Below are 27,649 nucleotides of genomic sequence, written 5' to 3' on the forward strand. Positions count from 1 at the left end.
TACTAAACGTAAAAGACTTTTTTGGAAAGAACAAAAAGGACTGAATATGACAATCTTGTTTCACATTCAATACATATGTTTGGGGATCAAGATACTAATTGGCAGACCTTGAAAGAAATAATTGTTCAAGCAGCAAATGAAACAGGCATGATTCATTCTACCAAAAGTTTGTTTGATTGGTTTGACAATGAATGATTGAAAGCTATTAAAAAACGGAATGATACTCTAAGCCAAATCCGCAAAACTAATTCTGAAGATCTTGTTTCCAAATATAAAAATATAGAAATTTTGCCAGAAAGCTTTACAGAAATAAAAGAGAAAATTTTATTCGTTCAATGATTACTGGGGGTAAACCAAATAGTACAATCTTTTGGAAATTTGTGAGGCAGTCCCGATTGAAACAAAATGTTTCCGCTCCTTCGGCGTTACCTTGGGTTTAATATTTTACTAGGCTTTTCGAGAAAAAAACATTGTTTGGAACTTAGAGCTTTCAACTTCTGCAATAACTATCACCAGGACCTGGATAAAGAGATTATGACTTCTGAGGTATATAAAGCCATGAAAAGCACAACTATTGGAAAATCTTCTCACATTGATGGAATTTCTAGCAAATTGTTAAAGAATGACAATTTTTTGCCCCTTTTTACAATGCTATTTAATTGTTTTTTTAATGGCAAGGAAATTTCTCATGAATGGAGAACAAATCAGATTTTTCCATTATTCAAAAAAGGATCTAGGTCTGAGATCAACAATTATAGACCTGTCTCTCATCCCAGCCTGTTACAAAATTTATACATCAATCCTTCACAAACAATTGATCGATTGGTTGAATGAAAGAGATGTTATCTCAGAATATCAGGCCGGCTTGCAGAGGGGAAGATCAACACTTGATAACATTTTCATTCTAGACACAGTGATTAACAAAGTCCTGAAACAAAAACGAAGAAAATTTGTTTTTTTTGTCTATTACAAGTCTGCTTTTGATACGATTAATTGGACGTTGTTATGGAAAAGACTCCTTATAGCCGGTGTAACTTATAAATTTGTCAATGCTTTAACATCTTTTCACCATAACGTGCGCAGTAATGCTATCACTGAGTCGGGTCTTCCCTCCAGTTCTCTATTGATAATGATGAAAAACAGGGTTGCATTTTAAGTCTCGTACTATTTAATTTATTTATAAATGATCTAATCACCAATATTTGTAATTCATATGCGGCAGGTGTTTCGATCTTAGATGTAGAGATCAAAACACTTGTTTACGCAGATGATATAGTAATGATGTCGGATTCTATGGTCAGTCTGCAAAAAATGATTAGACGTAAAGAAAATTTTGCGATGCTCAATTCGATGCAGGTTAATTTGTCTAAATCCAAGATAGTTATCTTCCGTAGAGACCACAAGTTTCCTAAAAATTTTGAGTGGTTTTATAGGGGAAACATAACTGAGATTGATAATGAATATATTTATCTCAATGTACTTTTTTATTACAATGGCTAGTTTAAGAAACATGTTGATAAATCTAAAGTGACCACTACTAACTGTGTTGACAGACTTCGTTGTACACAGTCCATGTGTACGACAAAGTGTGAAATATCTCACCAGAATTTGTGATAAATTCAGACTATTTGAAGCTTTGATTCAGTCAGCTGTTTTATATAGCTCTGACATTTGGGGTCTGGATAATCATGATTTGGAAGCTGTGCATCTAACACTTTTAAAAGCATGTTACTCTCTTCCGTGCTACACCCCGTCATATTTAATTTACACAGAATTTGGACGTTTACCCTTAATTTTCTGCTCAAAAGATCACTGTCTTGGATAAATAGAGTATTTAGCTCCTCAAAAAGTCATGCTTTGAAGACTTGCATCAAATACAGCCTGGAACAGAAAATTGGGTGGGGTGAGAGAATTTATTCACTCTTTGAGGAATATAACTTTGAATTCCCCCTACAACATATAATCTTAAGTGGATCTCGCCTCGATCTCGAAACTGTAGTTTGCCGTTTGGGGATTCACTTTTAAGTATTTTTGATTTTAAAATTAAAAAAAAAACAAATTTAATCCATATTTTAAATATCTGGATACTACTTTTTTTCCAAAGTTTTACTTGAATTCTGTATAGTTTTCGCTATATCAGAAGTTTACTACATGCAAGACTGAATTTGATCTACAACTCTAATCGCTTTAGAGATTTCTGTATTTTTTGTTGTAAACACGTAGTATACGATTTTTTTACATGTTTTTTGCTCTTGTGAATCATCACAGGGAATAAAATTGCCATAGCTTAATGTTCAATATATCTTGATTTCAGAGGCGGCATATTTGATAGAAAATGAACCACATAAGATCACATGATTTTTAGATCTTCTTAACGTGATGACGGTTTTGAAACCTTGATTTTTCACCCATAAGCTGAGGTCATCTATATGTGTGTATATATATACTTTTTTTGTAAACAATTAAAATACTTCTGAATTTTTTAAATGTTATATATAGATATGGGCTGTTGAATAGTCTTTACTTGTTAACTAGGAGAAGACCCTTTAATTGCTTCATTATGAGGACTTGAAGGAATCGACTAGGAGTAGAGGTGTAAAGTCTGATCCTCACCTTCTCGCGATGCAGCCTGTAAGTAGCCATGTTTAACATGTGGTGAATGGATGTGGATGGGATTCCTCTATTCCGCACTGGCCAGTGTGGAGGATTATGGCCAAAAACCCTCTAAAAAGAAATATGAACTCTGTCAATAACCTAAGGTCCTCAGTCCCCAGCAGTCTGAGTGTCCCTGGTTACGGCAGCAATCAGCAAGACATGAAGACAGAGGGTACTAAGAATCTCTGGGTTAGACCAGGCTGCCATAAGTTGATGACCTTGGCCAACGTATAACGGACAATCTCTTTCTTCAGAAAATCATTTTCAGGAGGTGGCAGAAGAACTAGAAAAAAAAATTTGGGACATCTTAGACATCTGTGAAGTAAGGAGAGAAGAAAATCAAACTTGCCAGTGGACATATCTTTTCCTACAGAGGAACAGATAATGGATGAACTAGTGGAGTAGGATTTCTCATTGATAAAAAGTGGAAAAATCGCATCATTGAGTTAGATAGTACATCTGATAAAGTTGCAAAGTTGGTTATGCAAATATCTAGCAGATACTGAATATAGATTATACAAGTCTATGCACCAACAACAAGCTTTTCTGAGGAAAAAGTAGAAGACTTTTTTGAAGAATTAGATGAGATGCATACTAAAGGAAATCATATCAAAATAGTAACGGGAGACTTCAATGCCAAAATTGGAGAGAAAAGAAATAGTGAAAGTTCAGTTGGAAGTCATGGTTACGGTGTACAAAACGACTGAGGAAACAGACTTGTCTAATTTGCAAAGAGTGAACAGTTATGCATCATGAATTCGTTTTTTAAGAAGAAACTCCGCAGAAAGTGGACCTGGAGAAGCCCAACTGGAACAACAAGTGAGATCGACTACATCCTATCTAATAAGAAGCATATGATCCAAGACTGCAGTGTTCTCAACAAATTCAATACAGGAAGTGATCATCAACTGGTGAGATGTAGAATAATGCTTAACATTAGAATGGAAAGAGCGGAACTTATCAAAAATAGAAAAACTGTCATTGAATATGGTAAAGCTTCAAGAACATCGATATAAATTCCAGTCATAGCTGAAGAACCAATTTGATTCGTTATATAACACCACTGAGGATGAACAAGATGTCACCACGATGAACAAAACTTTAACCACTACGCTAAAAGAAGTAGCAAAAGAAGCCGCTGGAGAAAAAGAAATCAAACCAGTGAAGAAAATAACAGGAGAAACTTATGAAAGACCAGAGAGAATTTCAGATTAAGAAGAATGACCTTAAATCAAAAATGGAATATGCAGAACTTTGCAAGACAGTACGAAAGCGGATTACAGGAGATGTTAGGAAGTTTAATTGCGATATTGTAAAGAAAGCATTGGAAGATAATAGGAGTTTAAAATTCGCAAAACGAAAACTGTGTGCAGGGAGAAAGGAAATTTTTGCACTAATAAGGAAAGATGGAAATGAAATCATTAGTATTGTTGAGGAATTTTATAATACTTTATACAAACATGAAGAACAAGATCGAAACAAAGGAAAGGGAGCAGGAAGAGAAGAAAATGGAGCCAAATTTGTACAAGTAGCACCTGTGCTGAAAGAGGAAGTCTATAAGGCTATAAGATGTATGAAAAAAGGTGAACGAAGATGGGATTTTGATAGACATTATTAAAGAAGCAGGAGAAGAATTTGCCAGTATGCTAGCTGCCTTGTTCAGAAATTGTCTCCAAAATCGGATGTGCCTGAAGATTGGAATAACGCAATGATGGTTCTTCTTTAAAAAAGGGTGAAAAAGAGGATATCAAGAACTATCGGCCAATCAGTCTCCCATCAGTAATTTATAAAATCTTCACCAAAGTGCTGGCATATACGCTTGGATCCAAATTGGACGAAGCTCAACCAAAAGAACAGGCAGGATTTCCAAGCGGATTCAGTACAATGGATCATATCCAAACAATCAGGGAAATTATAGAGGGACACAAGGAATACCAATTACCATTGTTTATGGCCTTCATTGATTTTGAGAAAACGTTTGACTCTGCCTTCATATCTGCTGCTGTTAAAGCCCTAGATGTAATTGGGTAGAGAAAACTTACATTAATAATATCAAGAAAATGTATGACAAAGCAACTGCAACAATTCGTTTGGATAAAGGAAAAACAAATATTAAACTTGGAAAAGGAGTCAGACAGGGTGATACTATCTCACCAAAACTCTTTACCGCTGTTTTAGAAGTAGTATTCAGAAAAATGGGTTGGGATGAAAAAGGAATTACAATAAATGGAGAATTTCTCAACCAGTTGCATTTTGCAGACAATGTTGTTGTTATCAGCAGTAATCCAGACGAACTAGAAGAAACGATACAAGAACTGGCAAAGGCAAGTATTCAGGTGGGCTTGAAAATGAATTTACAAAAGAATAAAGTTATGTTCAACCCCTTCGTGTTGAAGAGGACAATCTTGCTCAACACAGAGATAGAAGAAGTAAAAAGCTATGTATACCTGGGACAAGAAATTACCATGGACAACGGAATCATTAATGAAATAAACAGAAGGATCAGGATTGGATGGAGCACTTTTGGCAAAAACTGTGTAATTCTGAACAGCCACATGCCACTGTGCCTGAAAAGAAAAGTGTTTAACCAGTGTGTGCTGCCACAGCACTTACTTATGGAGCTGAAACATGGACACTTACAAGCAAGACGATACAAAAACTGCAGACAACACAAAGGGGCATACAAAGATGTGTGCTGGGCATCACAAGAAGAGACAGAAAACGAATCACTTGGATGAGGAACCACACAAAGGTGTATGGTATCATGGAAAGCAATAAACGTTTGAAATGGAAATGGGCTGGACCTATTGCAAGAAGACAGGACAACAGATGGACCACAAGTATTCTAGATTGGTACCCATGGTGTTAAACGTCTGAGAAGGCGTCTCCACGCAAGATGGATTGACGAGATCAGGAAAGTGGCAGGAGTCAAGTGGATGGCTAAAGCATCAGAGAGAGCAGAATGCAAAAATTTAGAGGAGACCTTCATCCAGCAGAGGATTGAAAATAGATGATGATGATATATAGATATATGTATTTTGATTTATAATTTTTTTAAAATTCATAATTTGTTTTTTTTAATTGCATATTTGTCACATTTGTCATTTGTATGGGACATCTTTTTTTTAATTAGCTTACATTCAGTCTTTTTTGCACAATACTTTTTTACCTCTCCCTATGCTCTTTGTCACCCTTGGTTTTTTTTCCTCTTTGTACTACCTTTGTAATTTTTTTTCTTCTCCTTGATGTTGCCTTGAAACTATGTATTTATTTGCAATGTAAATTTTTGTACAAATTCTGGGGCTCCAGCCTAAATGAATAAATTAATTATTATACATTGTCTGGTTACTTTGTGCTTGTGCGAACAGTTTCATTTGCATAATTCAAGTCAACACATTTGTTTGAAACAGTGATCAATCACTTTTTCCTCCCTCAAAACTGAGATGATCGAACATTTTTTTATTAGGTGTTGCAAGTTTATAAATTGATAATCATTTTCAAATTGTAATAAATGTTAATTTTTTTTCATTTATCCCAAATTCAGAAAAAATTATTTTTGTTTTTTGCATTTTAAACACAACATTGCTATTGTTTTCATATTCAAAGGGTAGTATTCAAAGATGAGGTTGGTTTCACTGCAGCACAATTCTTTGCAGTTGTCTTTTACACTCTGCGTTAGTTAGGGTTGGAAAAAATCTTCGGGGTTGCTTACAGGACCGTCATTTCAACTTTTTCTGGGGGGGGGGGGGGGGCAAAGAACATATACTCAATGTGTGTATATAAATATACTATCTCTAGTGTATTTTTTAAAGCTGGAAGGGCGGAATCCCTCCCAAACCTTCCAAATGATGGGCCTGGTTGTTTACAAATTCCCTCTGATTTCACATGCTTGGCATGGCTCTGAATAGCTTGTCTGTCCATGTTGCTCAAATTGAATGTTTTACTACAAAGCTGAGACCATGTTTCCTACAGGTCATTTTGGTTGCTTCAATCCAATCAGCCTACTGAAGATTCAGGTTTTTATCCCCCAAATTCTACATTGAAAACTATTTTCTACAACTCATTGCTTTTAAATAAAAAAATATCCATGTGGAAATAATATACACATGCTTCATCTGACATTGCTCACTCAAGTCATCTTATGGAATTATCGCAATTGAGCTTTTCTGATACTTTTTACGAATGGCTTTCTACGATGCACAGTCATGATAAGTTGTCAAAAACACTTTGCATGCAGTTATGTTAAGATTGCAGCAATATGCTCTTCCACACAGACTTACAAAATCCTTGTTTTTCCTCAGAAGTTTCTATGGTCATTCCCCATCTCAAGATTTATGATTATCAATACAATATTTATGCTATTGGATAGCAATTTATGTTCTTGATTTCTCTTTTCAAAGGAAAAAAATTTCTTTGTTGTTTTTTTGTTTTTGATCAGATGACAATTGTGACGATTTTCCAGGTCCATTGTCAGACATTTCCAGGTTTTAGCACAAAAATGGGCTATTTTCCCTGATTTTCCTGACTTTTTTTAATAAACAAAGTTTTCCCCTGACCTGTACAAACCCTGTGTATTATAGCAAAAAATTTTAAAAAGAGATTGCTGAAAAGGATACAGCACAGATGATTAACCCTCTGGCTGCTCATCCTGCGATTTCCACGGGCAACTCAAATGTAGCAAAATCTGCTCATCCCGCGATTTCCGCGGGCATGTGTTTTTCTTTCTTTATTGAGAAGCGCATCCCGTTTTTTCCCCGTTTAACCACTGAAAAAAATTATATACAGTATTAGACGTTTCATTTACATTTTGGCCAACAGATGTCGTTAGTTGTCCAATAAATTGCGGCATTTGAAGGCAAATGGTATTACCGTCATTAAACTTCACTTTTTGAGTGAAAAAAATTACGCAATTTTTGAAGCAATTTCGGTCCACAAATTGAGCAGTCAGAGGGTTAACATTTCAAAACAAACATGCATTATATACTTTGATTTTGTCTGTATTGTGTCTCCACCTCTAGCCTATATATTTCATACTCTACATGCCATGGCATGTACATGACATGACGGAATCACTACGAATACATACTTTTTGTATCTCTAACAATATTTTTTTGACAATCACTTGAAATCACTCATAATAGCTAGATTCTCATTATAAGCCTTACTCGTTTTATCAGACATTTATTGTATATTTCAGAACATCACTAATTTTATAAAATAGGAATAAAAACTAAAAAAGAAGTATGAAATACATTTTTACCATTTGAAACTGATGTACATTGACTATTGGATGTTATATTAGTAAAAATGCCACAACCCCCTTTATTCACTGTGCACATTTGAACGGTATACTCTGTGTTTGGACGGATATCTGTAATGTATTCAAGTTTATTGGTTTTAACATCAACTAGTTCTGCTCTGCTATTCTTCTCTTCTGATGGCTGGCCATTGTCATTTATGAAACGAGCCCTGGCTTGCAAAGTTACCTATGAAAGTCATAGACATCAAATAAGAGTAGGAAATGAGTTTCATCAAATATCTTTTACGTACGACAATATTACAAAAAAAAAATTTATATAACTCATATAATTTTAAAACCCTACTTTTAAAAGCATTAGTGAATACCAAATATGAAAGTGCACATGAATGATCATATTGTCTTCATTCATCCAACATTTTTACTCCACTTATTTCAAAACTTTTAATGGGATTTCTAATAGGTGCAATGAAGATAATTTTTTCCCTTTCCAAGTTTTCTTCATTTTCCCATCTATTTCAATCATGTTTTTACACATTAAAAAATCGATGATGAAAAGCTGGTATACCAGCTATTTTTAGTTCCTTACAGAGGAGCTCCATTTGGTACTAGTTTTACTAGGGTTTGGGATAGTAAAATAATCCTTTGCCTGATATAATCATAAATGGAAAAGGCAAATACACTGACGATATGAAATCCCTAATGAATTTCAACTCGCTATGGATGTCATCTTCAGAGGACAAAATACAGGGTGGTAGAAAAGTTATGTAACCTGTTCTACAATATTTCATTTTTAAAATGATATCAAGAAATAAATCAAAAACTATATTAGTTCAAATGAAACAACATTTATGTATAAAAAAACAAAGTTTGTTTCAAAATTTCATAACGTGTTCAAAATGTGAGCCTTTTGCGTGAATACAAGCAAAGATACCGCTGTACTCTAATTCAACTGGGTCCCTTTTGAGTGAAAGTGGGTCAATTTCGAAAAAAATTATCTTGAAAAAGTATGGTCCCTCCCCTTCCCCATAATTCACTGGTATTTCTATGAATATTTTCCAGCATGCCCCAGATCATCACCTGCTTATATCTCTTCATTGAGACAGAGTGGTGGGCCATGTTCTGTGTAGGAGAAGTGAATCAAATAAATAATTAATTTCTAAAAACATGTTCTATCCAAAGGTTCATTTACTTTCATTGTCTACTAGTAGGAAAAGCAAAGAAGCCCATTAAAACTCGATCGAATGCAGAGGCTTTTCATGATAGACATGCAGATTTTCTTTGCACCGAATTCTGTTGTTTTGGCTGCTAACACAACCTGTTAGATGGAACCAGACCTCATCTGTAAAGAACACAGAATCAAGATTATCAATATCATTTTTATCAATGAAGGATCTGAGCCATCGACAATAACTCAAACATTTGATCTGATCAGGAACTTTCGTCTCCTGAACAACCTGAACACAATAGGTATTAAAATCCAATTTCATCAGGGTTCTGTGAGCACTCCCATATGACATATTCATCACTGAAGTGTGATGCCACAGCTTCCTTACACTCGTTGAAGGTGAGTTCATTATTCTGTCCTTTAGTTCATGCATTCCATGCTGACACAGTAGAGACGGACGCACACTTCACATGTGGTCTTTAACATTTCCAGTTTCTTGGAAAGAAGACACCAATCGGAAGATTGTTGTCTTTATTGGGCAAAGAGAGAAAGAGAATTCATTTGGAATGCCTCAATAACAGCTTCAAACAAATGAGTTGAAAAATATTGTTCAATCATAAAAATTCTTTGCTTCTGGCAAAAAAAAAAAAAAAAAACAGTTTGGTCATACAACAAACAAAGAGCCACTGAGAGTATTAGTACGAATGGGAAAAAATAATGGCTTTAGATGTTGAACAATATAGTACTGTCGTCAATGAAAAAACTTTGCATTTACAATCAGTAGAATTCGAGAAATTAATTATCTTGAAACAGGTTGTGTGACTTTTGGATCACCCTGTATTATGCTGACCAAGAATCCCACTTGATCTGGTTATCAAATGTTACCTCTCAGTTGCTCAGAGGAAAAAAAAATGTCTGTCCAAGTCAAACCTCATAGTCAAAATGAAGCTAAGTGCCTGCATACAACATTCTGATTGGTTGCTTGCAAAATGAAGTTATTTGATTGGTCTATTCCAAATGGATTCTATCTACAGACTATAGAGGAAAGTTATAGTGTTAATAATTTTTCTATAGACCCACTTGTTCTTATATCGTACAACATCACATGTTTATACAGTGAAATCTGTTAGAGACAGAATTCTGTCTTGAACAGCATCAAAGGATGGTTCCATTGATGAATAATGGAGTGCAGTGTTATACAAAACAGTGAGGCTCCATTTCATGCAGGTTCCACTGTGTAATGTTTTACATTTAATATATAATAATAGCAGCAAAAATTCATACAATATCAATTGAGTAGATCTTTTAAAAACATTCTGTATTTTGAATAATTAATTTAAATGATAAATATCAAATGCATAGAATTATGCTGAATGAATTAGTGGTGTATAAGTACTCACATTATAACCAACAATTGTACCCCTTGCATTTTCTGGAAGATCCCATGTAACAATAATGAAATCTGTATTTTTTGTGTAGTCATGCTCGCATTTGACTTGAACATTACGTGGTGGATCAGGCACTGTAAAGAACCAAAATTAAGGCATGAGCGATTTATCTTATTATTCAGGATGAAATTTATTGCAATGAATATAAATTGTAGTTCTCTACCCCAGTGGTCTTCAATTCATGGCCACACTTGTAGCCTGCAAAGCTATTCGAAAACATATATTCACTGATAACCTCTTGAATGTTGGTAAATTTTTTTTATTTGGTTTACGCTAGAATTTTTCTCTATCAGCCTCTTGTCTAGCCTTAGTGATTATCAAATCATTTTTATGAAGTGATGTCAGAAAATAGAATGTATAGAAAATATAGTTGAAGTACAAGTGATAAATCTCTGAAACTGGTACAAAAAAGACAGCAGAAAACCACACCCATCGCCTTTGATAAAGGTTTTTTCCTCCAGTGTTTTGTCTTGGTTTAAAGCATTGTTTCTCAAACTTTTGCCACTCACAGCTCCTTGCAGCTATCTGCAGTTTCACAGAATAGTATAGAAAATACAGGGTATCCGAAATTAAAGAACCCTACTTCAAAGCTGCCTAGAAAAAAAGTCATCAGAAAATTGTGAAATTTTGTGGATGACTTAATAAAGAAATGGGAATTCTATCCAATATAGCAAGTTGTTCCCAATCCCATTCTTGTATAAATGCTTCAAGAGTTTGCAATCTTGAACCTGATCAAATGCCTTCTATAAATCAAGATAAACAACATTGGCATTTTTGCCTTTACCCAAAGCCTTAGTCAAGTGATAGTAGAAGCAAAAGAGGTTAGTTACACATGACTTCCCCTTCCTGAACCCATGATTATACGACAATACACAATTCTTGTCTAGCCACTTCACCAATTGCTTTTTGATAATAATTTCCAAAATTTTCTAGAGAAAGCTCGTTAAACTTACTGGATGATAATTGGACACAGCTTCTCTACTACCCTTTTAAAATATTGGAACAACATTAGCAAGTTTCCAGTCTATTGAGAGCGGTAGCCCAGGTCAATAGGATACTCGCAGAAAATACCAAAGGATGTTAAAGGATGTCGCGAGTTTGATACCCAATTCGTCCTTGTCAGAAAACTTTCCTGACACAGGGGTACAACAAAAACTGTGACAAAACCGCAGGAAAAAATTGCTGCCACAAGGAGTACCCCATCGAGGGGTTAGCGCACCAACGAGTATAAAAAACAAGCCTGCCATTCGGAATCGCCAATAAATTGTAGGTCCCTGTCTAATTAGCCCTCGTGAGCAGAAAATGATCGTGGTGCGACAAAAATGATCTAATCCCTTGGGATGATATCCTCAGCAACACTAACTCTTGCAAATCTGCGCGACTGGCCCCAACAATGCATTAGCACATTCCGTGAGGACCCTAGGATATATATCATTTGGTCCTGGTGCTTTGCTCACACATATATTTTTTAGAAGATTTAAGACCTCCACATCTTCAACTTGAATATTTGAGAATTTTATTACTCCATGCAACACCAGTACATTGAATCTTATTCTCTATTAAAAACGGACGCAAAAAAGTCATTGAAAGCACTACACATGCCTACATTGCTCTCTACCCTAGACCCTCCTATCCAGATGGGACCAAATGTCCCCTTACATCAATTATTGACGTATCTAAAAAATGATATTGGGTCGGAGCCAATGTTATCTGCCAACCTACACTCAGCTTCCCTGTTACTATCTCTTATTGCTTTCTTCAACACCTGTCTTTTATCAGTAAACAATAACAGATCACCTCGTCCACTTTTAAACTCGCTGAATGCTTTTTTCTTTTCAAGATAAAGGTTATGCACTTTATCTTGAATCGTTACTGGCGATGATTCAAACAAAAACTTTTAATAAAATTATTTTATGAATCGACATATTCAAAATAATTAGTGGTTTTGGATTTTTTCTATTGATTATTGATCCAGTCTCGTTTTCATACTGATTTATACATGTAGCAACGAAGATTTTTAATTTTCATGTGACTTCACAATTGATTTTTATTGTGCCGAAATGTTTTTTTTTTTACTTTACCTGTTTATACAAGAAATATTTTGATGACTTCAAAATTTATTCCAGCCTGCATTATTCACGCATAACTTGGTAATTTTTTCAGATGCAAATTTATAAGAGGGCGATTCTCCCGGGCCCCTTTTTAGCAGATACAGACTTCAGGCTCTCGTGGTATTAGGCATTATTAATTTTACTGCTTCTTTGCGAGATGCTCTTATATATACAGTAAAACCTCAATAAATCGCCACCTCAAGTTATCGAAAAATTATGATGACTTAAGTGGAGTTCCGTCAGTTTTAATGTGCAATGTTATGAAAATCGTATAACTTTAAAGTAGTATGACATTTATTAAAGTATGAATCAAAATAACAATATTAATAAAATTTATGGATTGCGAAAGAAAAAAATAGTAATTTTTTTATCTCTTATTACTTAAATTATTGTGGTGAAATGTAGTGTACACTTTGATTTATACCAGTAATCTTTAATTTAGACTAACAGAGCAACTGTTTGAATAAGTAGCTTTTCTTCATAACAGAACTCTCTATTGCACATTAATTTTACATATACATCAAATTTAATTTTAGTGTTTGAATTCTTTATCAGTAATTCATGATGTAACTACAAAGTAATCTCGAACGCTTTTGACTTCGTAGAGGGGCCCTGGGCAGGGAAAAGTAAACAGAAGACCTCAACTTGAGAAAGAATGTCAAATTTTTTTCAACAAAGATATTTTGTTTAAATTTCAAGACCTAAATTAGTAGAATCCATGCTTTCTATGATGATTTATTACCCGTAGCTGTTGCACTTTAATTTGATTAATTTGATTCTTCGATTTACATAATTTTTGATTTCCTTGCACTATATATAGTCTTTGACATATCAATAAATTTTGGTTTTGCCGGAGATGCCCAGCTCCACTGGGGGGGGGGAGTGGCGAAGCGCTTACGTTGCTTCTTGCGACAGAGCATGGGTGTCTCGCGGTCTGTCCAGTTTCTCCAATGGAGCCCAGGCAGAAATGAAATCTAGCTTGAACAGTCCCCAACATTCCAAAAACCTTAGTCGGCAAATGAACTTCCCCCAGCATAATTTTCGTTACTTAAACTGTTCCGTTTGGGTATATAGGATTTTATGGTGACTTTTAAGCATATGTGGAAATGCTGTTATCAAGTTCTTTTTTTAATGGGAGCCATAAAAATAGTCTGTTCCTCTTTCTCATACTTTTTCATAGTGACGACTTAACCGAAATTAGGGACGAGTAGACGAGGGTTTAATAACATTGTGGTCTATGAGAGCTGGAAGGGTCTGAAGAAAAATGATGACTTAACTAGGGTGACGATTTAACGAGGTTTTACTGTATATTCCATTTCTTAATTTTTTCCTGAAAAATCATGTCCTTCCCGCTTAGCTTTCAATTTTCAAAATGAAAGTCATCTCTTTACTGTCTATTCTCTAAATATGGTTTTGAGTATTGTTTCAAACACACTCCACTCACAACATAAATGAGAGTTCGTAAAAATTTTAAACTGTATTTGTTACTCTTCATCATGACAGTTTGTAGCTGTGATCGATTTTATTCAACAACCTCATTGTGTTGATCAAGTTAATTGTGTTGGAGAATGACAATCAAAAGCTGTGGTGCAACCATGCCCGCCCCCATATTTAAAGCAGCATCCTTAGGACTCAGATCTTTGGCGGGCCAAGAGCCAGAATTTTCATGGACTCTTCTATAGTGAATTCATTGCATGAAAAAAATTATGATAATTGTCCTAGGCCCCAGGGCTACAGCCCTATCAGCCTCTCCATGTGGAGGGCCAGAGATGTAGAACCGTTTTCAGAGAACCATGGGTCGCAGGGCTTTTCTGAATTTTCGGAGGCCCTTCCACACAAATTTACATGTATACTCATCAAAAATTTCAACTATATCTCATTTTTGTGAGGTTCCTCTTTTTATGGGCCCCCGGGTCATGCCTGGAAGGGCCAATGCATTGAGACGGCAGTGCATGGATGTAATGTAATGGATTAAAATCTTCAGAAACATCAAAGTTGGAACTTTGATGATTATCACCGATATAGTGCAAATTTAATCAAATAAAAAAAAAATATATATTTTTTTAACATAAATGGTTACATAAAAAATTTGGAAAAGGCACACACACAAAGACAGGGAAAAAAACTGGTTTGCTTTTTTGTCAAATTATCATTAAATTTATATTAATGTTAGCCAATTTCAAAAACCCCAAGTTGTACGCTTGGTGTACGTTCGATGAATTTGGCCGGATTTTGAAGTGACATCATCAATTTTTGAAGTGATATAACTCATTAATTATGGGTCAAATCAAAAAACTGAAAACACTCCTCCACATCAGTTTTTCACACGAAATCACATGTGTAATTATTGGGCGGTCGATAGTTACCACCCTGTATATTTTAAAAATAAATATTGTTTATCTTCCTTCACCTTCTGTTGGATGGTCGTGAATGTCCACTGGGTAGAAATAATTCAATTATATTTTAAGTAAATAGGCATGAAAACATGTTGAGTGACACTTGACACACAATCTAGAATACTTGTGGTCCATCTGTTGTCCTGTCTTCTTGCAATAGGTCCAGCCCATTTCCATTTCAAACGTTTATTGCTTTCCATGATACCATACACCTTTGTGTGGTTCCTCATCCAAGTGATTCGTTTTCTGTCTCTTCTTGTGATGCCCAGCACACATCTTTGTATGCCCCTTTGTGTTGTCTGCAGTTTTTGTATCGTCTTGCTTGTAAGTGTCCATGTTTCAGCTCCATAAGTAAGTGCTGTGGCAGCACACACTGGTTAAACACTTTTCTTTTCAGGCACAGTGGCATGTGGCTGTTCAGAATTACACAGTTTTTGCCAAAAGTGCTCCATCCAATCCTGATCCTTCTGTTTATTTCATTAATGATTCCGTTGTCCATGGTAATTTCTTGTCCCAGGTATACATAGCTTTTTACTTCTTCTATCTCTGTGTTGAGCAAGATTGTCCTCTTCAACACGAAGGGGTTGAACATAACTTTATTCTTTTGTAAATTCATTTTCAAGCCCACCTGAATACTTGCCTTTGCCAGTTCTTGTATCGTTTCTTCTAGTTCGTCTGGATTACTGCTGATAACAACAACATTGTCTGCAAAATGCAACTGGTTGAGAAATTCTCCATTTATTGTAATTCCTTTTTCATCCCAACCCATTTTTCTGAATACTACTTCTAAAACAGCGGTAAAGAGTTTTGGTGAGATAGTATCACCCTGTCTGACTCCTTTTCCAAGTTTAATATTTGTTTTTCCTTTATCCAAACGAATTGTTGCAGTTGCTTTGTCATACATTTTCTTGATATTATTAATGTAAGTTTTCTCTACCCAATTACATCTAGGGCTTTAACAGCAGCAGATATGAAGGCAGAGTCAAACGTTTTCTCAAAATCAATGAAGGCCATAAACAATGGTAATTGGTATTCCTTGTGTCCCTCTATAATTTCCCTGATTGTTTGGATATGATCCATTGTACTGAATCCGCTTGGAAATCCTGCCTGTTCTTTTGGTTGAGCTTCGTCCAATTTGGATCCAAGCGTATATGCCAGCACTTTGGTGAAGATTTTATAAATTACTGATGGGAGACTGATTGGCCGATAGTTCTTGATATCCTCTTTTTCACCCTTTTTTAAAGAAGAACCATCATTGCGTTATTCCAATCTTCAGGCACATCCGATTTTGGAGACAATTTCTGAACAAGGCAGCTAGCATACTGGCAAATTCTTCTCCTGCTTCTTTAATAATGTCTATCAAAATCCCATCTTCGTTCACCTTTTTTCATACATCTTATAGCCTTATAGACTTCCTCTTTCAGCACAGGTGCTACTTGTACAAATTTGGCTCCATTTTCTTCTCTTCCTGCTCCCTTTCCTTTGTTTCGATCTTGTTCTTCATGTTTGTATAAAGTATTATAAAATTCCTCAACAATACTAATGATTTCATTTCCATCTTTCCTTATTAGTGCAAAAATTTCCTTTCTCCCTGCACACAGTTTTCGTTTTGCGAATTTTAAACTCCTATTATCTTCCAATGCTTTCTTTACAATATCGCAATTAAACTTCCTAACATCTCCTGTAATCCGCTTTCGTACTGTCTTGCAAAGTTCTGCATATTCCATTTTTGATTTAAGGTCATTCTTCTTAATCTGAAATTCTCTCTGGTCTTTCATAAGTTTCTCCTGTTATTTTCTTCACTGGTTTGATTTCTTTTTCTCCAGCGGCTTCTTTTGCTACTTCTTTTAGCGTAGTGGTTAAAGTTTTGTTCATCGTGGTGACATCTTGTTCATCCTCAGTGGTGTTATATAACGAATCAAATTGGTTCTTCAGCTATGACTGGAATTTATATCGATGTTCTTGAAGCTTTACCATATTCAATGACAGTTTTTCTATTTTTGATAAGTTCCGCTCTTTCCATTCTAATGTTAAGCATTATTCTACATCTCACCAGTTGATGATCACTTCCTGTATTGAATTTGTTGAGAACACTGCAGTCTTGGATCATATGCTTCTTATTAGATAGGATGTAGTCGATCTCACTTGTTGTTCCAGTTGGGCTTCTCCAGGTCCACTTTCTGTGGAGTTTCTTCTTAAAAAACGAATTCATGATGCATAACTGTTCACTCTTTGCAAATTAGACAAGTCTGTTTCCTCAGTCGTTTTGTACACCGTAACCATGACTTCCAACTGAACTTTCACTATTTCTTTTCTCTCCAATTTTGGCATTGAAGTCTCCCGTTACTATTTTGATATGATTTCCTTTAGTATGCATCTCATCTAATTCTTCAAAAAAGTCTTCTACTTTTTCCTCAGAAAAGCTTGTTGTTGGTGCATAGACTTGTATAATCTATATTCAGTATCTGCTAGATATTTGCATAACCAACTTTGCAACTTTATCAGATGTACTATCTAACTCAATGATGCGATTTTTCCACTTTTTATCAATGAGAAATCCTACTCCACTAGTTCATCCATTATCTGTTCCTCTGTAGGAAAAGATATGTCCACTGGCAAGTTTGATTTTCTCCTCTCCTAACTTCACAGATGTCTAAGATGTCTCAATTTATTCTATCACTATATCGAATCACAAATTAACATATGTGATCTCTATATATGGAAGATTTCTTCACTGAAAAATTTGGGGTAAATTGGGGCTAAATTGGGGGTGCTCCAACAGGGCTTGACTGTATATACTTTATAACTTGGTCACTGTCAATGTATTTCATCCTAAGCCTTCTCTGTTAATGTTTTGTATTTTTATTCTGCAGTGCATGACTGCAAGGATAAATGGAGAAGAACTTGAGAACTACTCTCGTGAGCAAACTGAGACCTCTTCTAAGTGGTTCAGGGTCAGAAGCACAGTACAATGGAGACAAAAGTACATTACATATAGCCAGATAAATCTGCAAAATAATCTAAATTATATCTTTTATCAAGATATATTTTTTAATCAAGATATTTATGACAACCACATTACTATATTACTAGGTTATTGACATTTGAATTTTGTGATTAAAATGTATGATGTTTAAAAAAATATCAGGTAATTTGAATCTTTGAATTTACTATTGATCATGATGAATTTACTATTGATTTGAATCAAATTTTATTCGTGATTCAAATGAAGCTAATTTAAATTGACATACCCTGCTAGATAGTATGATGTGGATGCAGCCATGCCAACATTAGCTTAAAGTTTGTCAGTAGTGATGAATGACTAGTTTTGTCATGGGGGGGGGGGTACCCCTAGGACAACATAATCATAGTACAATAAAAAATATTTCACTCAAAAATTCACTGTTTAAAAAATTTTAATTGAAAGTTCATTAAATACAGCACCTCATTGGCATTAGAACCTAGAAGGCTGAGGGCACAAATGAGCCCCCACCTCCTGAAGTAACTTTCAGAGGTAATAATTAATAATTTTCAGCATGAAAACAAATTCATTTCCTGTATTGATCATCCTATTGAGAAATTCAGTAAAATTGTGAAATAAATTTAGAATAAGGTAAAATAAAACTGAATGGTAAGCGGAGAGGGGGGTGGGAGAAACAACCCACACCATCCAGTTGAATTGAGTAAGCGCAATACGGTTTCTCAGTTGCCCGTGATGGTGCTAGTTAATCACTGGGTTTCCCTAGAAGTGACAGCACTTCATCTTTAAACCAGCATTGGAATTGAAAGATAAAAGTCTATTCTATTGGTCTCATGGACCAGCAAATATGAGAACCTACTAGTCATGACTGGTCCAGGAAACAAAATCTGCTCTGAATATGAATTATTCCCAATTTTCCTAAATATATTATCATTTAGAAGAGTGATATACCAAGGGCTGCAAAACACTATAAAAAGCAATTAGAACTGCAGTCAAATCTTATAAAACCACCACTGTTGATTCTGTGGCTTTATCAATAGAAAAATAAGTTGTGGAGGTTTAGAGAGAGGCATCCCTTTTCAAATTACATTGTCAGAAAACATTCTGCAAAAGATACTTGCAGGGCTCCCACTCAAAAAATTATAAAAAGTAGGAAAAGTAGGATACAGGGTAACCCCTCCTTAGACAACAACAACAAAGACTGGCAACAGCTCAGGCCTATCATTATCTGACTTACTGCCTTTTTACCCTCCTTAGACAACATAATCATAGCATACAACAGTGGTTCTCAACCTTAGGAAGCCTACGGCCCAGTTGATTCTTTTTTTTTGAGTTGAAGCCCAGTCATACACGGGAAATTAAATGAGGAGAAATGAAACAGTGAATCGCTCACGACCCAGTATGACGAATTTCAGGGCCTGGCGGTTGAGAAACTCTGCCGTATAACATAATATAAAAGAACTCCCTCAAAAAAAATACTTTCTTTTTCATAGCACTATTTCAGTACCCTATAAAATTCACTCGAGCCATAGCAAAATGAAAAAAATGACTTGGTAACAAAAACTGTTTTTGGCCAAAACAGTGTACTAGCAGCCTCAGATAATTATTTTCTGTCTCTCCTCACAATATACAGTATATTACAATTTTTTGAAGTCGTCCACAGTCCATTCTGTCAACTCTCTTTGACAATGCACAGCAAATTAAGAAGACATGTATGTTTTTTAAGAATACACTCTTTTGCAGACCACTTTCAAAAGCACAGTGCAAAATGTGTAAATTATAGGGTCCAATGTAAATAAGGTGGACCGGATGGTTTTACTACATTGTCCATATATTTTTTAAAAGATTTTGTTTACTCATGAAGACATGTAAGTTTTCATAAGAATGGCGATCCTTCGAGACCACTTCCAAAAGCACAGTGGAAAATTTGTAGATTACAATATAAATAAGTCAAGGCGAATTGAATAGTTTTACTGCACTGTCCATACTTTTTTAAAGGGATTTTTGTTTACACTTTACTGTTCAATGCCAATGTCATCATTTTTGGCAGATGAAGCACTTTCATTTCTAGGTCTGTAGCATTGTAAATATTGTTTATGCCTCTGCACATGCCCTAAAAATACAGAAGACAACTGAATGTTATTGGGTAGCAACAGAATCACCAAACCTAGAATAGGCCTATGTATCCAACTGATTTGTTAAGCAAACTTGTTTTATTTATTTACAAAATGTACTCCATAATTTTATTTTGCATGATGGATGTTAGTTACTGTCTAAGACCATGAAGAAGTAAATATTTTTTCCATCCAGACAGAAGTTTCTAATTACTTCTCTACTTGTTGAACAATCAAAATAAGCAAAAAAAAAATAAAAAAAAATTGATAAACCAAATGGTTCACATACCCTCAAATAACTTGGTAAAACAATATAATTTCTGCTTTGGCAGAATCATTAATTGCAATCTACTACATTTGTATTATTTGCCAATATATTGATACAACGATTCCCTCAATAAAAATCAATTACACGAATTTTATTGATAGGATTTGGTAAAAAAATAAGAAATGTAGAACAAAAACTAGAAAGGGGTCTAGGTCAATTCGTCGTGCTCAACTTGTTGCGAGACAATTCGTCGCGTTCAACTTGTCAACTCAATGTTTCCTTCATGTCAACACCTTTGACTGGCCAAGGATGCCAGAAGTGTTTGGAACTTGTGGGTTCTTGTCTTGATCTTGAAGTAGGAAATTTTGATTTCTGAATCATTTCTCTGGGTGTTCATACCCATACCATAAAGTACATTGGGTACCCACAGCATCCCTGTCTCTGACACCACTGCAAATGTCAATCAGTTTTTGATTTTTTTTTCAACTCTAAAGTAATAACTCTCAAGTAAACAGACTGAAATCAGACTTTTAATTAGCCCACTGTATGTAACTTCATGTACATGACACTCATATGGCTCTAGTCAACGATTAGTAAAAATTTCTTCTTACAATACAAGTGAATTAACATTGACAGACAATAGAAGATTATATTCAGAGGTATATTTCCTGGGTGAGGAGGGGGTATGCGGGCTTCATCCCAAAATGACAAGTTCAAGTGAAAGGGCGTAACCAAAACTGAGTAATTGGTGATCAAGAACATGAATTAGGAAGAAAGAAGAGAGGCAAGGTTTGAATAGCCCACAGGTGGGAAAACTATAAATCCGCCTCTGATTATAGCCTACATTTATTAGGATAATTTTAATTTTAAAAACAATTCGTATCGTACATATAAACACTCCACAATATCTAAACCTTTATTTTCAGTTTGAGTAACGTTTTATTTAAACACTTATCTAACGTGAATATCGCAATAAAAAGCCAGATGATGATTAATAGAACAACAAGTGATGCTATTTTAAACTATCATAAATTTTTTCTTATTTTTAACGATACGTAGGACAAGATTTCAATTTAAATTGGATTCAAACAATTTAAAAAGTACCATATTATTTTTTGTCATCCATATAATCTGTATCTCTATTTTATGATACAACAAAAAACTCAAATGAAGAAAATTAATAATAGGCTAATTCATTCAATTGCATTAAAAGTTTTTATAATTTCGGAACATGAATTATGAGGGGAAAACTGTTGAACACGCACGAAAACCAATATATCATTTCCACGTTCGGTTTTGCAATATTCCATGTTTTTGCCAACAGAAATATAGACCAGGAAATAATAATATACCCATAAAATATACCCAGAAATGTAGACCAAGCACACCAACCTTGTACCAAAAGCTTAGACACTAATGAAAATTATGTGAAAATATTCAAACAAGCCAACCAAAGATATGCGACTGACCATAGACATAAGATTAATGGTTATATTATATCTATGCGACTGACCCATAGTCATCTTTCTTATTGGTGATTATATGATCTTTTTGTGGGTGCTCATCCTATGGGCAATATGAAAGCTTCATCGAATCGTCATTCATAAGCACTGTACATTTCTACCCTTGATCTGCACCCAACTCTCTTCGCTGTGAGAAAAAGAAATCCTGACAGGAAGCGGGAAGTGCGGCTTATACGGTGAAAATTAAATAATAATTGAATTAATTAATTAATTAAATATTTCAGGTCCTTATGGAGATACTGTTATGGTAAATTTTGGTGACTCTCGGAGGGGGGGGGGGAGAAACTCTCAAGCCCATGGGGCAGATAGAAATTTACCGTTAAAGATAGGCTTACTGTAATTTGGGGAATATCATACAAACGGAAATTTTTCCACATGATATTGAAATTTTTTATCACAGCAAAAATGAATTATTTAACATTTCAAATTTTTATAATTGAATTTTCAAATATAGTTAAATTTTTAAATGTAATTGATATTGTAATTTTAATTTTGATCACCTTTCTGCATTGACAAAAAATAATTATTTTCAGTTAACTGCCTGTACACTTTTGTTAATTTTTTTTATTTCACATATAAGACAAAACCTACATCCAAGCTCGCGTGGAACATGTACAGTGAAGAATCGATGGTTCGACGAATTGACATGGCGGCGAACTTGTACAGCTACGAATTGGAGCTGCGACAAATTTGTACCACAACGAATTGGAGATGCAACCAATTTGTACCACAATGAATTGACACTGCGACAAACTTGTACCGGGACAAATTGACCGGCTACGCCCTCAATAAAAATCAATTACACGAATTTTATTGATAGGATTTGGTAAAAAAATAAGAAATGTAGAACAAAAACTAGAAAGTAGGGAGTAGGGGACGAAACCTAGAAAGTAAGACATTTTACCAAAAAGTAGGAAAAGAAAGACAAGTGGGAACCCTGTAGTTGCTAGTAAAAAATATATATATACTGAAGAGTTTGCTAAGGTTCAAAGAGCAACATTAATTAAGAAAAAATTAAAACAAAATATCTTCTTTTAAACGTGTACTTTTTTAGCATTTTCAGCAAAAAATAAGACAATTTCATGTTTCAAAACTTCTAAGACAGACAAAAAAAGACTGGAATGGACTGGTCTATGCATCCTCTGGAATAAGGTGGGGTGGGGGTGAAATAGAGAAGGATCACCCACATTTTTGTTCGCCAGAAAAGATAAAATTCATCAGATGCATGCTAAAGGATTGAAAATCAGCTGATACAGCTGAAAATGATTCACATCTCTAGTTCCACAGTTCGGGTTCAATGTTATTTTTTATACGAAAATTCAATAAAATAACAATAAATAGTAATTTTGTTTCAAACATGATAAAATATATGCAGGATTTTCTGGGGGAAACAGATTCATAATTTTTTTCTGAAAGATTTGTTTTTCACTTCATAAAGACATGGCGATCTTGGCTCAGGGTCTCCGCTCCCCGCTGCATATGCTGGGGCACACAAAAATTAGGAAAATGATGTGGCTCACAGACACACACATTATACAGTCGATGCTCGATTCTACAAACTTCCTATTTAGGAACCACACATTTTTACGAACTAATCTTTCAGTCCCAAACAATACACTATTCCTTTAAACATCTTTCTCATTTATAAACAATTTTTACGTCCGTAAGGGTTTGTAAAAATGAGCGCCAACTGTAGAAAGATGATCTGAAATGCGTGAACTGAGAACTCCACACATTTTTGGCATAAGATTCATTTCAAACATTTGGCCTGAATTTACAAAAATAAGAAGTTATCTAATATGTAAGAATATAAATGATTATGATTGCATGCAAATGTCTGTAAAATATTGATTCATCAAATGGATGCCAAAGCAGGGCTCATACAAAATTTTTCAAATGAAAAGTAAGGAGTTTTTAAGGAATCATGGGGCTGCCCCCCCCCCAAAAAATTGCACCACTAGACCAAAAACAAAAGAAGCCTGCATGAAGATTAATTTTCATTTAAATGTCTTTTTTTTCAATTTCTATTTCAATGGTTCCAAGATTTCAACTTTCAGAATTAAAAGTATGATGGGTAGGAATTTCAGCTACTGAAAAGGAAGAAATATGCTGTGACTGTGTGTATGCGCAAGTAACAAGCGACTGTTTGAGAACACAAATTCAAACAGTAACAGAGCATGATGATCAGGATTAGGTGAAGTGTGAAGGATTAATGAGAAGTGTAGTAAAAAAGAAGAGAGTGAGAGTTGTGGGGTAGTAGTATTAAAATGAGAGAGATAGTAGATGTTAACAAAATAAGAGTTAAATCACTGTAAACTGTTTATGAAAATATGCTCATAAGCTACAAAATAACTAACAACTTCATTGTTCATTCAAGTTCTTTCATTATACATTTTTTTTTTTTCAAAAGCCACAAAATGTTTATTTTTAAGAAAACTCATCCAGTTTTTCTTCTACAAGTCATGACAGCTTCACATGATCTGCATTTGTGAATGAGTCAAAATTTTTTTTATTAAGAATTAAATATCAGGGAAAAGTTTATGAATGTAGCTATACTGGGGGGGGGGGGAGCGGCAAAGCCTTTTTGCACCCTTTGGTGGCAACACCCTTTTTCTCGTCACAACATAACTTGTTTATTTCGTCCCACTTTGTCAGAGATATGAAAAGTGGCATGTGAAGCACCAGCTTACTGAGGAATTTCACAATCTTAAAGCAACAAAAAGAAAACCAATGAGATTCATCAAGCACCCTTCCAAAATGAGTCAACTTCCCCCATGGGGTGTCCCTGGAGCCCTGTTGTACCCCCACTCCATGTGAGGACCACAAAAAATTTTAATTCATATTAATTTTACCTACGACTGAAATCCAAGGGCCCCAACCAAGGCGTGGGAAGCCAATATGCAGATTTTTTATGGGCCCGATACATGGATTTATACCAAAGTTTTACTGCTAAAGCTACAAAAACAATGAGATCCATCCAGGGCCCCAAAATGAAACCTGTCAACTTCCCCATCTGGGACCCCAACCTGGAGGCATGTCAGACTTCTCCCCCCCCCCCCAAAAAAATTTCATTTGTATTCATTTATCCAAGGAATAAAATCCAGGGTCCCCAACTGAGGGCCCGGGACCCAATCTGCAGATTTTTAGTGGAGACCACAGACTGGATTTATCTCGGGCTTTCGCTGTTGCAAATTTTGCAATGTTAAACAACAAAAAACAATTAAGATTCATCCAGGGCTTCCTGAAATGAAACCTGTCAACTTCCCCATCTGAGACCCCAAACTGGAGCCATATCAACTCCCCCTGCCCCCGTGAGGGTCACGAAAAATTTTCACTTGTATTAATTTCGCAACAAATAAATTCCAGGGCCACCTGACTGGATTTATCTCGGGCTTCCGTTGTTGCAAATTTTACAATGTTATATAACAAAAAAAAAAAGAAAAAAGATTCATCCAGCCCCCGGAAATGATTGGATTGTTAACGACCCTCCCCCACACACAACCAGACCTGCTAAACTCTGAAGGAAAAAAATCCTACTCTGTTCATAAAAAGCGTAACAAGGCCCGTTTTCACATTCACGGAAAGAAGAGGTGAGTTGTGATCCCATACTAAAAATTGATTAGGAAGTTATATAATTACAATTAGAAAAAGTAATTGCTGCATGAGAAAAGAAAGTATGGTTTAATTGTAAAAAATAAAACAAAAAAATCATTTGCTTGTGTCTATTATTGTTCATTGATGATAGAAAACTTAGAAAAAAACTGATATTTCATTAAAATTCTGAAACTAAATTTGTTAAACTCTGTAATTGTAAAAAAAATATCTGTCAATCAGTATCAATATATTTTATTCAGAAAAATTGTTGATGTTAGAAAGGTAATAATACTATACATATAGAAGAGCACTAGGGTAGAGCACTCGTCCGGCAAACGAGAGACCGGGGTTCGAGTCCCCGTGGGGGCTGTGATGAATTTTCTTCCTTGTAATCTTCATCTCCACAAATAACCAGTCTTTCAATGAAGCTTGTAATAACACTATAACCTATTCATTAAAATTGTTGAAGTGGAAAATCTGCTAAGGTTTCTGAATTGCTGTCTGCTGCTACATAAATTAGCGAAAAAATAGGGACAGGAATTGCATTGGTATATTACAGTAGTAGCCAAACTACTTTTTTTTAAACGAGCACTTTCAAAATGTGAACCAACTACCTTGGATGGAACGTGGAGAACTGTGCAAAAGGAATGAAAAAAAATTCAGCTGCGATCTTACAAAAATTTCTACTATCTTTGAAACGCAGATGTAACACAATATCAAAAAAACAAGGCTATCAAATAAAACTTATTAGAAAATAATCCATTTATATGTATTTTATTTATCCGTTCAAAATCACTCAATATGTGTAAACACCTTTTGTATATGGTTTTTGAATACAGAGGCAGTCAAACTTTAATTTCTTAAAGTGTCTTCGAAACTGATACTAATTTGAATCATTTAAAATTCAAATTAAAGAACTTCAATTTATAGAAAATGATAAAAACTAGGACATTAAAACTACTACCAGATACCAGGCCCCATACTTTTTTCACTTTTTATTGATAAACTCTATCAAGGTATCGATGGGATTACTAGCAAATTCGCAGATGATGTGAAGCTAATGGGGGTAATCGAGAATGAAAGCGATAGGGAGTTGCTCCAGACAAACTTAAACAGGATTGCAGCATGGACAAATGAATGGAGCATGACATTTAGCGTTGATAAATGCATGGTCGCTCATTTTGGTTCGAACAACCCATGGTTCTCTTACGAGTTGAATGGTGCCACTATCCCAGATGCAACTAGGGTCACCGATTTGGGAATTCTCATTGACGAGCGACTTAGGTTTTCTGAACATTGTTCAGCGGTGGTCAAAAAAGCAAATAGAATGCTTGGTCTCATTTTCAAAAAGTTCTCTTTGCGTTCTCCTAAAGTCATTCTTCCGATTTTTCGAGGCTTAGTTCGTCCTGGACTGGAGCATGCTGTAAGATTTTGGAGACCATACCTACAGAGGGACATAGACTTGGTTGAAGGGGTGCAGAGAAGAGCTACACGTGTCCTTATTGGCACACGGGGCTTGAGTTATGAAGAGAGACTTCATTTTTTGAATATGTTTACATTGGATGAATGCAGGTGTCGAGGAGATATGATCGAAGTGTTCAAAATTTTCAATGGGATGGATAGGATGGACCATGAACTTTTAGTACACCGCCAATCGACTGCTTTTACAAGGGGACACCAGTATCGATTGATAAGGGACAATGCAAGGTTATGGTGTCGCAGGGAATTTTTCTCTAATAGGGTTGTTAATAAATGGAATAGCTTACCCCCGGAGGTGATAAATTGTAACACAATTGACACTTTTAAAAAGAAATACGATAAACATGTTGGGGTAAATCGAGAAGCTATCCATACTTAGAATAAGACAACCATAAGTATTCTTTATGGGCGTTGTATAATATTTTATCATGTGTATATATTGTTTATAATTTGTGTTAATTGCATTTTTAATTGGGTTGTTGTATTTTTGAAATATATGACATCCATATTTTTATGGGCATCTTTTTATCAGCCACCTCGTTGGGCATTTTGCCTGTTGTGGCTTTGTATTTGTATATTGAACATTCAAATTATGAGTTATATATTGAAGATTGACTACATGCTTCCTACAAATTTTATTTATCAAGTTTTTGAGA

General features: G+C 35.1%; 1 protein-coding gene across 2 annotated transcripts in view; it reads right to left on the reverse strand.

Annotated features, from left to right (window-relative positions):
- The window catches only part of LOC149085435 (tyrosine-protein phosphatase 69D-like), a 227,832-nt gene that overhangs the window by 152,074 nt on the left and 48,109 nt on the right, over positions 1 to 27,649 (reverse strand). For both annotated transcript variants that reach the window (XM_089233438.1, XM_089233437.1), the window contains exons 7-8: positions 10,481 to 10,602; positions 7,916 to 8,141 (exon numbers count right to left, since the gene is read on the reverse strand). In XM_089233438.1, the coding sequence (XP_089089564.1) occupies positions 7,916 to 8,141; positions 10,481 to 10,602 (348 nt within the window). The remainder of the gene's footprint in view (positions 1 to 7,915; positions 8,142 to 10,480; positions 10,603 to 27,649) is intronic.

The sequence above is a fragment of the Pholcus phalangioides genome, unplaced genomic scaffold, assembly GCF_987345545.1.
Source record: "Pholcus phalangioides strain wild (caught in Gottingen) unplaced genomic scaffold, Ppha-v1.0 ptg000007l_1, whole genome shotgun sequence".
NCBI classification, from domain to species: domain Eukaryota; kingdom Metazoa; phylum Arthropoda; class Arachnida; order Araneae; family Pholcidae; genus Pholcus; species Pholcus phalangioides.